This window comes from Seriola dumerili, unplaced genomic scaffold, assembly GCF_002260705.1.
Source record: "Seriola dumerili isolate Sdu_G_001 unplaced genomic scaffold, Sdu_1.0 BDQW01000068.1, whole genome shotgun sequence".
Taxonomy (NCBI): Eukaryota; Metazoa; Chordata; class Actinopteri; order Carangiformes; family Carangidae; genus Seriola; species Seriola dumerili.
This window is the reverse complement of record NW_019174323.1, coordinates 6,763,796-6,777,710: the sequence shown is the minus strand read 5'-3', so window position 1 is coordinate 6,777,710 and position 13,915 is coordinate 6,763,796. Positions and strand designations below refer to the sequence as shown.

Below are 13,915 nucleotides of genomic sequence, written 5' to 3'. Positions count from 1 at the left end.
TGTCAGAGTTGTAGGCAGGCCCTTTAAGTGCTCAGCATGGGGCAGATGAATAACTCTCTCTCAAGAGAAAGTTTCACTCTGGGCTGGTTGGGGGCCTGGCAGATTGCAATGCGTCTGAGGAAGTCCTTTACCAGACAGTTCTGATCAGGCCAAATAGATGTGTCAACCACAGCTGGACCAGTTCATTAAGCCACAGGGGTGTGATTATTATTACCATCACATTAGCACTCAATCCTTTCCAAAGCGCTCCGAGGCTGTCGGTGTGCAATTAGCTAACATTTTCAGTTTGACACTTAAAAACAATTTATCCACAGAGTATACTTGTGTCTGTATGCTGTGATTTAGATACTATGCAAAAAGACAAGATCATAAATAAATCCTGGAAGTTTTTTTTTTTTTTAGGGTTTCCGATTGAGCTTTTCTACCGTTTTTTTTTTTTTTTCATCTCCCTAATGTGATAGTCTTTGTGAGCAAACAGTATCACATTACTGCACCATCCCCTACCCCCATCTCTGTCATGCAGTCTGGTCCTCTTGAGATTGAATTGTGCTTTAAAAACTCGACACTGTGCAAGTTATGTTTGTTTCTCGTTGAGACCGAGATGAATGTCATCCATCCCGGGATGACAGACCAAGCACAGTAGAGAGCGATAGATCTGTTTGCGACACTTTTACATCTGTTTTCACATTGCCTCAGTAAATGGCTGAATAAATGGAGCATGTTTCCCCAGAGAAGGGAGGGTGTATATAGTTAGCATTTCTGGAGGTACTGCTGACAGGGAAGTTATTACAGTCTTCATAGAACTATATTGGCTCATGTTAACAGCTGTAAAGGGTGCGTAATGGGTAGCACGGAGTGTTGTCAGAGCACTTGCCATTCGGTTACACCAAACAGAGCATACGGGTTCATATTCAACATGTTTGCATTCACAATTTTGGGGATTATGACTTGACAGGAATTGAATATTATTGTGTATCAACTTTCAGTGGATTCATATCCTGATGGTCACATACTAGTATTGTATTGACAAAAAAATGAAAATAAACAAAATATTCTATATGTTAACACAATTTTTGCATTGAACATTAATTTTATTATTTTGTTATTTTACCTATTTTTACCATGTCTTTATATGTACAGTGTCAGCAGAGGAAAAATATTGATATCAGTACGATAATGATTTGAACTGTGTCATCCAGCTCTTACTGAGATGTGTTTCCAGCTGCTGATTTTCTGCTTCCGCTCTCAAAAAAATAGAATAAATAAATAAATAAAATAAAACACTCATCAAGAAGAGCCATACTCAGCTTGAGTGCTGCCACACACTTTGTGTATTTTCTTACATCTTATTCTGTGGTTGGGATTTACATTTGTTGTTCCCCTTGACATAAACTCATTTGTCTCAAATTCATTTATCACTTAAATGTCACCAGAGAGATATGAGATGTCCTCCCTAAAAGAAAGAAATGGTCATCAGTTTTAAAGTAGTTTTGTCATTTTACAGTGAAACTTTCCATATCCAAGTTTTTTTTTTTTTTTTTCTTCTTCTTCTTTTTTTTTTTTTTTTGAGTGCCGTGTTTTATTGTTGCATGCTGTGCTTGTGTCATTCTAGTTTCTACAAGACACCCTGGATGCTCTCTTCAACATCATGATGGAGAACTCTGACAGTGACACTTTTGATACTTTGGTGTTCGATGCCTTGGTGAGTGAAGAAGCAGACAGTGGCAGCACAGCAGAATTCATACCAGCAGAGGGTCTAGTCAGTGGGAGTAAACATTTAGACACATTTCATGCTCAGATGCAAACATAATGGAGGGTGGCTTTTTCTTTTGATGGTCGTCTCTGCTCTGTTTGTTGGGCCTTTCGATTTCACAATAAAAAAAACCTGTATTGCAGTTGCCTGTTTTCTCTCCCAAGCTGTAGTTCTAAACTACAAGGGTAAACAGTTTGTTTTTGTATCTGGAGAGAATTGTGAACCGTCACAAGGTGTCATAATAATTCCATAGTCTTTTGGTATGAACTGTATGTTTGAGCATGATTTATTTGTGCCATTAAGAATCACATTTGACCACACAAGTTTCAATCAGAATGCTGCAGCAACGCTATGGCAAACATGTTTTGTGACAGGATATGTTCAGAAATATGCAGAGTACACACCTTAACTCTCCACAAGACTGTTAAGTGTGTGCCAGGGGTATGCCTTGGAGGAAAATACCTTGACTGGAACACCTACCTGCATCTCTGTAAACACAACACTGCAGTGCTGTCCAGAAATATTTGCACATATATTTTTGCTTTGTTGCTACTTGTGCACACTGGATTTGAAATGAAGCAATCACTATGGGGTTAAATTGTTAATGATATAATTTCTCCACTGTAGGTAAACAGTATGGATGTCTTCTGCATGTTAATTTAACCTCACTCAGTTTTCTCAGTTTACATCCTATGTGCTGGAGTACAAAGTCAAAACAATAGAAAACTGGCCAAATGGGCTGCACTGTATGTTGTAGCTCACAAACTGTTCCCCGTTTGTAAATATGAGCTGGGCTGATCATTTACTGAGGGAAGCGTGGACATGTGGAATCGCTGCTGCATTGATCTGCATTAATTTGTAATGCCAGGGTAGCATTTTCATTAAAGTTGTTTGTCTAACATTAAAAGTCTAATTTTCCTGCAAAATAGAGCACGGAGATGATCTCGTAAAAAGGCAAAAAAAAAAAAAATTAAATTAGCCTGTTGAATTTATGATTACATAACTTCGTCATGTATTAAATTTAGTATTTGTAGCCAATGAGTTGACAAAAGTATCTGGCAGGATCCTATCTCGTATACCATTGCCTAACATGAGGTACATCTGAAAAGAACAGTTTTCTCTTCCAGAGAAAGGAGGGAGAAATTGTGTTGTCGGGTGTCCTAGATTATCTGCAGGCTAGAGAATTGAGAGAAAATGGCTTTCTGCTCAAATGCAATCTTGTTTAATTTCCCAATCTATTTCAGCATATTGAGTAAGACAGGCGCTTTTTTCCTACTATCCATTATGAGCCATGTGGTTTACATTTTAATGAAGATGTCTTTGTTCTCTGACAGGTGTTCATAATTGGGCTTATAGCTGACAGAAAGTTCCAACACTTTAACCCTGTCCTGGAGACCTACATTCGAAAGCATTTCAGTGCCACGCTGGCCTACATGTGAGTTAATTACCCCCAACGACAAATTATATCCCATTACATGATTATTAGATTTGTCACGCTCTGTTTGTGATTGTGTTTGTAGGAAGCTGACCAAAGTTCTGAAGAACTACGTGGACAACGCTGAGAAGCTGACAGAGCAGCTGCTGAAAGCCATGAAGGCTCTGGAGTACATCTTCAAGTTCATCGTCCGCTCCAGAGTCCTCTTCAACCAGTACGTCCTGATGCACACCATGCATGCATAAATATATAGTATATAAAGAAGTTTAAAGCGCAAAACATTGCTGCATTGACTTCAATGGGTTAAAGGTGTCTTGCACTTATGATAACACCAACAAAAAGGGCTCAAGTGACAAGACAGATATTTCAGTTATCTAACCACCGTCAGTGTAAGCAAATATTTGCTATCATTTGTTAAACATTTGTACATGAGTTGTCTCTCTAAATATTTATAGGCACTGGTTGTTGACTTTACGCTAATAGAATCATTTCTTTATTACCACAGTCGCTCCTTTAATAAATCAGTGGTTTCAGTTTTATTTCATAATCAAAATCAATGTTGTATGCAGTATTGATTGTGTTATACACATTAGGTACTGCTGTTGAACAAAGTTGAAATGGGTAAAAGTGAGCGGTCTTAAGGTGAGGTAATTTCTACGGATATATTTATAATTGGCTGATAGGATGTTAAATGAATGATAATGTTGTCGAGCCATGGAATGAAGCTGTTGGTGGCTGAGGAGCTGATGTATGATCCTGGTCTAATTGAGTGTGCAGAGTTTGATTGGTTTTCTGCCCAATGTCTAGAGGACGCGCCGTCCTTTACCTCACACATCAGACTACAGCGACGTCGCTCTATACTTGAGACGTCCATGTTCACAGTGTGTGTGCCAAGTGGTTTCTTTTTGCAGGATAACCAATAATGGCCTGAAAGTGGGCCTGCGTTTTGTAGTTGCTGAGGCACTTTCTTTGGTTGGTTGCCAGGATCAGCTCTATTGGGCTCCATTGTTGCTGAGTCAGACTCAGAGTTTGGACTTCTTCTAAACCGTGAAGTTGCGTTTGTTGGTGCCTTTCATGCAGTTTTGACTAGAAGGTGCCAAGGTTACATCAGCAGGCTTTTTCATCGCGGGCCAGCGGAACATTTCTATGAAATGGTAGAGGAGACACTCTAATCACACAATTTCACCCCCGTGACTTAAGACTGGTGCGGCTGTCCGGAGCTCCCTCTGCTCCCTGGTGCTGCAGGTGAGAAACGGCTATAAGTAATTGTTGTTGTGGGAGCTCTGAGATGGATGCCTCTAATCCCGTGATTTCTGTAAGCCGTCAACAGTGACTATCCTGGACCATGTAATACCTGCAGCCCCGTGAGAGATTGTGGCACCGCAGAACCCACCTCTCTGGAAGAAAGCCAGTCAAATCTGATGCAGTGGGAGCAATCTTACCACTTCACCCCTCTTTGACCTGCCTCCCTCTGCTTCAGCGGGTGTTTTCAAACAATATCAATTTCTCTCAGAAATCCTAATTTTAATGTTTTTTTTGTTTTTTTTTTTCTCCTCTGAGCGGTTGACACACTTAATTGCTTTGCAGGGAGCACAATGTGGCTCATTTACAGTTAATACCCAGTTTGTGGAGATTTATGGGCTCTGCAATTGGGATAAAATACATTTTCATTTTTGGGGGGATTAACGGAGGAAGCCCTGCTTTGTGTTCCCATGCACTTAGAAATTTGGGGAAGTGTTTTTCTTCAATTGTTCTGTGATCAGTGGCTTTTAGATGTTACAATCACTGGGCAGCATTTACGCCACATAACCAAACCAGCAGAAGAGACATTAGTAATACTACGCCCCAGACAGATTAGAAAGTGAAGTCGGTGAACCCCTTACATGGCATTTGCTTTCTGCTTCTCGTATAGTATTCCAGGAGAATCATTAACATAGATCATTAATTTTTCTGATTTTTGTTTCCACATGAAAGCAGGCAGGTGCTTCAGGGTCTTGTCATGTTGTTTTAAATGCTAATCTGGCTGGCACCAAGAGTGATGTCTGTGGTTCGGATCCAAGAATATTTGCATTGATAACACACACGGGCCATTCTGCTGGCTGCTTTTAATGATTTAACAGGGAATCATCAAACTCTTGTCATTTCCACCGCGGGCGGGGCTGTTTACACAGGGATGAAACAAACAACAGCCTTGTGATCATCTGCCAATGTAATTCTCTACTTCATCTCCTCCCAGGCTCTACGAGAACAAAGGAGAGGCCGACTTCATGGAGTCCTTGAGGAACCTTTTCACATCCTTTAATGATATGATGAACAGTAATTCAGAGAACACTGGCATGGTGAAGGTAGGCCGAGTATCACACAAGTCCCAAGTCCAACTGCATGCTATCGCTCAGACTCGGTGCCAAGAAATATCTGCTGCTGCGTGAATAGTAAATAACTGCTGCTGTGTGCATGGTAAATAAATCTGCTGTGATTTGCTTTGGATGACATGCTCTGTAATTGGAGATGCATGTGTCTTGTTAGATCTAAGTGAATACAGCATCTTATTATACATTAATGTAAAAGTTCCTTCTGCTCTTTGATGGTCTCCATTTCCTACATGTTTGTTTTCTTCACCTTTGTCACTTCTCTGTGCAGATTTTCTTGATCTTTACTCTCATTTTCTCTCCATGTGACCTTAGTAGGGCTGCACATAAACTGAAATATATTAGAGTTTCTTAAAAAGATGATTAAAGGAATATGTCGACATTTTGGGAAATATGGTTATTTGCTTCCTTGCCGAGACTTAGATGAGAAGATCAGTCCCACCCTCATGACCCTCGGGTAAATATGTAGCTAGCACTTCTGAGGCTTGCTAATTAAGACACTGTGTTTTGTTTATTTAATCCATACAAACAAAAGTTGTAGTTTTATGGGGGGTAATATGGTGGAAACAGTTGGTATGGATTAAACAAAAAAGATATGTTATTGTGAGCACGAGGGTTGTTTGTCGGCCTTTGGACAGAGACAAGATTCCACTTTACCCTTATTTCCAGTCTGGACGCTAAGCTAAGCTAACCAGCTGCTGGCTTTAGTTTCATTGCCTAGAGAGTGTAGTGTATGTTCTGAATTGTCAAACTGTTCCTTTTAGATTAGGGCTCAGTCTGGAACCTCCATACTTTCTGGGTACGGACTGAAATGCGTCCACAGTGCTCAAAAATCAACATTTTGACAGATTTGGTGACTTATGTTCTAATTTAAATCAAGACGTTGCTCATTTTAGACTTTTTCATTTAAGTCAAGTTCTTTTTGCATCAAACATTGACATATTTGAAGTTTATCTTATGTTTCAAATTAACTAAATAGTAAAAAAAAAGTTATTTATTGGTACTGATACATGTATCAAAATCATTGAGAACTTATTGTGAAATATATTTTAGTGTGTCTATACAATATGATTCTATGTAACGTATAAAAAGCTAAACTCCTCAGTAGGAGTACATTTGTTGAGGGATCTTAGTCTCAGTCTTTTAAATGTTGGTCAGGTGACAAACTGTGTATTGTTATCGATTACCTCTGTAATGGAAGGAGAGTGGTTTCATTAGTTGGTCAACAGAGTTGATATGTTCAGGATGTTTTGTTTTTTTTTGTGCAGCCCCAGCCTTTCAGATTTATCTTCCATCCACATATTGTATTGTATATTTGTTGTGTGTTGATTTCTCTTGTCTGTCCGTGCTTGTATATATGTGTTTGTGTTTTTCCTCTCTCCTTTTCACTCTGACCTTGACCGTCCTGTGGTCTGGGGCTCCTCTGGCCTTCTGCTCTTTAGCTGCTCCTTAAGGTATTTATTTCACTGCCTTGCTCCTTCTGCCCTTAAGTTCCCTCCATTATGATGTTTGCATTTCATTGTCCTTGACCCCAAACTTGGTGACTTCAGATTTGAAACAAACCAGCATATATTTTTATTGTGATTCTGTGGAGATACTCTCAAACCACACATGCTCATATACACACACCTATGCTTTTAGAGATAACATAATGACAGGGTACATGCACCTCGGCACACCTACAGTAGATCCATGTGCACGCTCAACCATAGGAGAAGCTCAGGAGTCAATTAGGAGTCAGTTGCTGTGTAATTGGGTGAGATATTAGCTTTACTGTCAGTAAATTAAAAACTGATCTTGAGGAACGGGCATGAAAGCGAGGAATCCTGGTTTCTTCCCGAGTCCGCCCTTGTGAAAGCACTGTGACAGGTGGAAGCTAATGAGCAGTCCCATCATACCTCCAGTCTGAATCCTGATGAACATCTGGACGGAGCCGCACACATGCAGAGGAAAACTTTGATAAACACACACACACACAAATGAACGCTTCTGTGAGACACAACACAACTCCACTGAGATTTGTGTTTGACACTTCACACAACGCAGCCCCACACAACAGGTGGGAGTTTGGTTGTTGCTGAGAACAAAGCAAAAAAGCAAAAAAGAAAAGACATTTTGCTAAAATGTCCTCTTCAATGGGTAAACAGAGGCAGTTGGCTTTTTAAGAGAGCCAGGGGTGCTCTTTCAAACAGCATCTTTGAAATCCATGTTTCAGTCAGTCTTAACTCTTTCTGACTGCAGAATAGGGTGGTGTTGAGATATGCATATTAAAGCACTAAAAATATCTAAAAAGATGAGAGTAGACTGAAGCAGGATTTTATTTGGAGGTCGTGCCTACATCCCTGTTTGAAAAACCAAGGTGAAGATGCAGTTTAACTCTGCTGGTGCCTGCAGAGATGTCCCAAACACGTGTTTCAAACTGAAATTGTTCTCACATTCTTTCATTTCCTGAAGTCGGTAACCCGAGTATTTTCTCTCTCAACACCCTCATGTAACCATCGCCAATTGCCTGTCACGCATTTTCAGAAAATAAACGCACGCACAATCGCACACTGTGGACTGTAGAAGGTGACGTCCAGTGAGCTTCGTCTGTCTGGCTAATCAACCTCTATGAGAGCGACTGGCACTGCTGCTAATTTGCACAGATGCTGTATAAACACCCCAACCCACCTTGGCCGGCATTTAGCAGCAGTCACTCAGAGAGGGAAGTGTCAGCTCGGTTAATCATTCCCATTATTAATGGATGGCTCTGTAATCAGCCACTGGGTGCACGCACTTGATGACTTTATTATAGTATCGATGGGCAAATTAAGATCCTATCTGGCTGTGTCTATCAAGGTATCATTAGAGGAGATCTTCCTCTGGTCCTAGTTTATTTATGAGGAGGCGCCCCCCCCCCCTCAAGTACACTAAATGAAATGTATATCGGAGGAAACGTCACAGGAGCTGAACTTTAGGGTGTGGGGTTGGTGAAGCAGATTTTATGTGACTTCCTCTGATACTGATAGATTATTAATAAATCATGCCCACTCACAGTATCATACGAACACTCGGTAAATATTGCTCATCAAAAAAATATTTAGTCTTTGCCATTAACTGTTTTCATGAGTGAAACAGGAAAGGAGGACACAGAATCAGCTTACTGAAGCTAAGAGACACATTTACACTTCACTACACACAATGCAACAACACTCAATTCCCACCATACCTGTGGAAAATATTGTATGACATAATGTGGGATTGGGTGTCTCACTAAATATCAATCAATGACTGAACTAATTAACTTAGAGACGAACATAATCTTGCCATGTTTCCTTTGTCTCTCTGCTAAAGGGTGCTGCACTGAAGTACATTCCCACCATCGTCAACGATGTCAAGCTGGTCTTTGATCCCAAGGAACTAAGGTAATTTCATGTGATACGCTACATGTTCCCACGCTTGATCGTCATTGCAACGACACCTGCTGTAGAGAAAAGTGAACGTGAGCAGATGAGAAGTCATAACCACAGCAGATCTCACACACACACACACACACACACACACACACACACACACACACACACACACACACATCCACATCTCTGAGACTTCCTCAAAACAGAGGGGGTGTCGCTAAAAAGCAGCTCATTAAAGCGAATGTATAGAAGATGCTCAAATTAGCCTTAAATGTCCTTTTTTTGCCGGGGGAATGAAAGGAAGAATCTGAATTGCTTTGGTTTTTTCGGAACGTCCGCTTGACTTAAAATTGTATGTGTAGTTGTATCACTAACAAGCTGATGGGATATTGTGCTGCTGTAAAGACTTGGAAGCATTATTTATGTATTTGTCTGGCTCTCTACCTAAGGCTGTTTTTATTCAACAACTCAACATTCACTAGCTGCACTGTTATGGTCGCTGGTTTAACATGCCCAGGTTGCCTTGGAAACCCACTGACTGCTCCACTCAAGTGTCCATTACAGTTAATGTTGTCTACAGCAAATGTCATCTGCTATAGCTTAATGCCTGTCTTAATAACAAGCGACTTCTTAAGTATCACATGCTGCGATGTTACTGTGGGACTAAATTAAGTATTTAGAAAAATGTTAAACAAAACAAAACGGAAAAATTGATCCATCCGTCATCTGACTGACTTTTTCTGACACGATCAAATTAAAATTCAAATGGCCTTTCATAACCTTTGACCTGAAATTTCAGTTTCGTGTGTTTCTGGGGTGATGTTCTAAAGCCATTTTTGAGAGCAGGGACGAAATTGCATTTGTGACAAAATGCCTCATGGGTTTGCCCTTGATTTCCTGTCCCATTTTAATGTCTTTAATCTGTTATGCGAAAAGGACACAGCACAAAAACAAAATAGAATGGCCTCATTTATGGAGCATTATACTTACAAATATGTGAAGAAATGTTCAGTGAAAAACTTTCCAGCTGCAAATGAGTCTTTTAAAAACATATTGATATTTATATTTGTCTACATTTTGGTCCGACATCTTTGTCATCTGTAAATATTTAGTTCAGATGAATATAGTCACACATGAGTCACACTGATTGTGGCCTAATTTTCTTATTATGAAATATGCATCCTGCACACAGACAGTTGCATCAATAGAAACTAGGAAAAATCAGCAGCTTGCTTCTGACTGGACTGAGTCTAATGTTTGTCAGTAAAAATGAAACCACTCTTTTCCTAATGATCTAATATTCCCTCCTTTGAAGGTCAGGAGAGAGGCGGAATAAAAAGGAAGTCTGTGAAAAATGGTGGAGCTATTTTCTCTTTGATTATCTCAAAAAATAATTTCATCATTAATCACAAACTTTATAGGCTGGATCACGAATGGGTGTGTATCTTGTTGCAAGGTTTCCCACAGCCACTAACATGTGGAGAAAATAATAGACTTGTATAAATTAAAAGTAGAGGTATAATTGTATTCAGAAATGGCCCTATATTTGTTGATTTAAACTACTGCTTATTCCAGCCTAACTAAATTAATCACAAACAGTGAGACGAGGAGCTGATAGCATCTGTTCACCTCTGCTTAATAAAGTTTCTAAAGGGGAAACCCTGTGTTGTTGCAAACAAATATTTTACCACCAGAAACACTCTTGACACTGTGATCTATTTTTATCGCAGCTCAGAGACTGGCGCCGGTTGTGCTAATACATGTAGGTATTTTCCAGGCCCTGAAATGTGCTTTGCCTGTTCATCATGCAAGCACTCAGCAAGGAGCCCCTTCCATTTGCCCATGTCCAGCACCTGGGCAGCTGCCATTTCCACAGCAGATTCTGGGCCACACAAGGCTTGCTAAGCCCTGCCTCTGGCCTCTACTTCAGGAGGAGGAGGAGGAGGAGGAGGAGGAGGGAGGAGGAGGAGGAGGGGGGGGGGGGTGTTTGGTCTCAGCCCATCTATTCTGTCTGTTCAGCTCTTGCAGCTCCCTTTTCTCACCTTCCCTCTCAATTTAATTCACCATTTGCACAGAAGATTCTTCCGTTTCCGTCCAATCAGATCAAAAATGTTCAAAATGTTAATTCTTAATTGTGTCGTTCATGATGAGGCGTACAAAAAATTTGAACCAGAAACCTCCAGAGCAAAGTTACCGTATGCTGTCCAGCTACATGGCACGGAGTGCAGTAAAACACGGGCTGGAGAGACGATGTGGACTGCTATCAAGAGATGTTAATTAAATTATGAGGTCATACCTGTTTTGGTTGTCAGTTCCAGTTAAGTAAATAATATATAGTTGAGTTGAGCTGAATTTCCAATAACAATGAGGTGAGACAAGATAAGGAGCGAGATGCCAGATGCTTTGCCATCCTCTCTGTAGTTTGAGTGGAAGCAACATGAGAGGAGCTTTTGATTTTAGCTTTAATTCTGAAAGCTGGGGTCCTCATGAAGCATTCACTTAGTCATAAATCACAGGGCTGTCTGAGCTGAGGTGGTATCAGCTGGTCCTGTTGTTAGCACAAACCTGGCTGAGCGGCTGAGCTGGAGGCGACTAAATTGAAGCCTTGGGGGTGTGGGTGGGTGGGTGGGGGGGTTTCGGGGTGGGGGGTGTTTCATCCCCTGCCAGAACCTGGTCTCTCCCCCCTGAGTCGTGCCAGCATAATGAAGATCTGGCCTCTTCTTTCAGGAAGAAGCTGTCTGCTTTATCTGTGTGCATGAATGTGGATTTATCTTTCAGGCTCTGAACTGTTGAATGCTCTTAGTTTTGATCGTTCTTAGCTACATGTTGGTTGTCTCCAAAAAAAAGAAAAAAAAGAAGAAGATGAATCATCAGTTTAAAAATATCTCATTGAATAGTGTGTGCCGTTGTACAAGGTTGAGTAGAATTAGAAATCCCTCAAGTCAGTAGCTTCGTGAAACACAAAAGCAACATTAAAGTGTACTGGAGACATTGGAGATGAAGCCCGCACACACCCACACAGGTGTTTTCCTGTGTTTGGGCTGATTAGACTCTCCTCAGGACTGTGGAAGTGTGCGGTCTCTGCTTGATTGACAGTTCTCTGACTCGACTGTCTTGTTTTGTTGAACCTGTTGAGGAACTTCAGGCTTTTAGAATTTTAAGTATATGAAGTTTTGAGACGTTAGCAAAGTTGCACCAAAACTGGTAGGAGTGGACCACATGGATTAAATTGTTACTTATAGTTTGACAAAAAATTATTCCATATGAGATTACACTACCAGTACATATCACAACATTAAGACTAAGATTTGAAAGCTTGAAAGTGAGTCTTTAAGTGTAAACTGGGGTTTTAAATCTAAAACATTTGAAAATGATATTAATTTCATTTTAGCCACAGTGATCGTTAGGATCTTGGTCACCTCTCATAGCAAGGCTCTTCTCACTCGATTGCTCAGTTTGGTCAGGTGGCCAGCTCTAGGACGAGTCCTGGTTGTTTCAAACTTGGATGGAGGCCACTGTGCTCTTGGGAAACATCAATGCAGCAGATTTTTTTTTGTAGCCTTCCTCAGATCTGTGCCTCTTGTCTCTGAGCTCCGCAGGCAGTTCCTTTCTCTTCATGTCTTGTTTTTTGCTCAGAGATGCATTGTCAGCTGTGAGACAGTATATAGACAGGGCTTTCCTATTCATGTCCAGTCAGCTGAATTCACAGCAGGTGGACTCCAACCAAGGTGCAGAAACATCTCAAAGATAATCAAAAGAAATGAGAGGCACCTGAGCTACATTTCAGGTGTCATAGCAAAGTGCCTGAATACTTATTTTAATGTGATATTTCAATTTTTCTTTTTTTGATAAATTTGCAAAAAATCTGTTTTCACTTTGTCACTATGGGGTGTGTATATATTTGTTATTTTAATACAAGTTATATAACACTTTCTGAATGCACTGTACACTCACTTGGAATTTTCCAGAGTACTTTCAGCCACATCTCATGGCCTTCATCTCCAGATGAAAAGCTCAGTTGTCAAGAATCATCTCCATGACCACTGAGCAAACTCAATCTGCTGCTGAAGGCCACAAGATGTGGCTGAAAGCTCCAGAAGATTTCCAGGAAGTGATGTTGAACTGAGAAGTTTTGGTCAAATTAATATTCACAAGGTCAATAAGAAACATTCAAGCTTAAGTTATGCGTAATTTTATATTTCAGTAGTAATATATTTTGTAGTAATATGTCTGGTTTGGTTAAATAAGCAAATAAATACCAGAGAAAAAAGTTATTTTGTGAATATAAATACAAAATTCAAGTGAAATCATCTTTTCTTGACATTGATTTGCAACAGTGACTACTGTCTTCTAATATAAACAGAGATGGCACAATAATCTATCTCTGGTAGGAAGCTGTTCCCAGAGTTCATCCTAGGCCAGTTCCTCTGGGTTGTTGGGATATCTCTATTGTCTCATGCTACATGTTCTCATATCCTCGGACCATTGTCAGAATATCTGAGAAGTACCTGTGTGGGTGTGCAGAGCCACTAATTGCGTTTTGGATGACTGCTTCCTGGTTGGATGCAGTCAACCAATCCAAGATGCCTCATCAGTTTGACCTTTTGTCTTTATTGTCCTCCCTCTGTCTCTGTAGCAAGCTTTTCACCGAGTTCATCCTGAAGGTTCCTCTGGGTCGCCTGGTGAAGCAGAAGCTGGACTGCCTGATTGACATTGTCCACAGTGATCTCTTTACTCATCACGGTGAGAGAGCACACACACACACACACACACACACACACACACACACACACACACACACACACACACACACAAACTGTACTCACTGTTCTTCACTGCATGCTCCTTCACTCATGGCTGCAGTAATCACACACACCACCTGCCTCCCCAAAGGCAACCCAGTGTGAGCCCACAGTAAAGGTCACTGGTGAGGTGTAGTGTTATTTAAGAGAGTTGAGCATCC

At 40.6% G+C, this 13,915-nt stretch overlaps 1 protein-coding gene across 1 annotated transcript in view; it reads left to right on the top strand.

The window, feature by feature from the left end:
• dock1 (dedicator of cytokinesis 1) overlaps positions 1 to 13,915 on the top strand; it is a 176,730-nt gene that overhangs the window by 48,952 nt on the left and 113,863 nt on the right. Inside the window, exons 20-25 of the mRNA XM_022742743.1 lie at positions 1,613 to 1,702; positions 3,088 to 3,188; positions 3,274 to 3,402; positions 5,425 to 5,533; positions 8,891 to 8,961; positions 13,589 to 13,695. Of these exons, the coding sequence (XP_022598464.1) occupies positions 1,613 to 1,702; positions 3,088 to 3,188; positions 3,274 to 3,402; positions 5,425 to 5,533; positions 8,891 to 8,961; positions 13,589 to 13,695 (607 nt within the window). The remainder of the gene's footprint in view (positions 1 to 1,612; positions 1,703 to 3,087; positions 3,189 to 3,273; positions 3,403 to 5,424; positions 5,534 to 8,890; positions 8,962 to 13,588; positions 13,696 to 13,915) is intronic.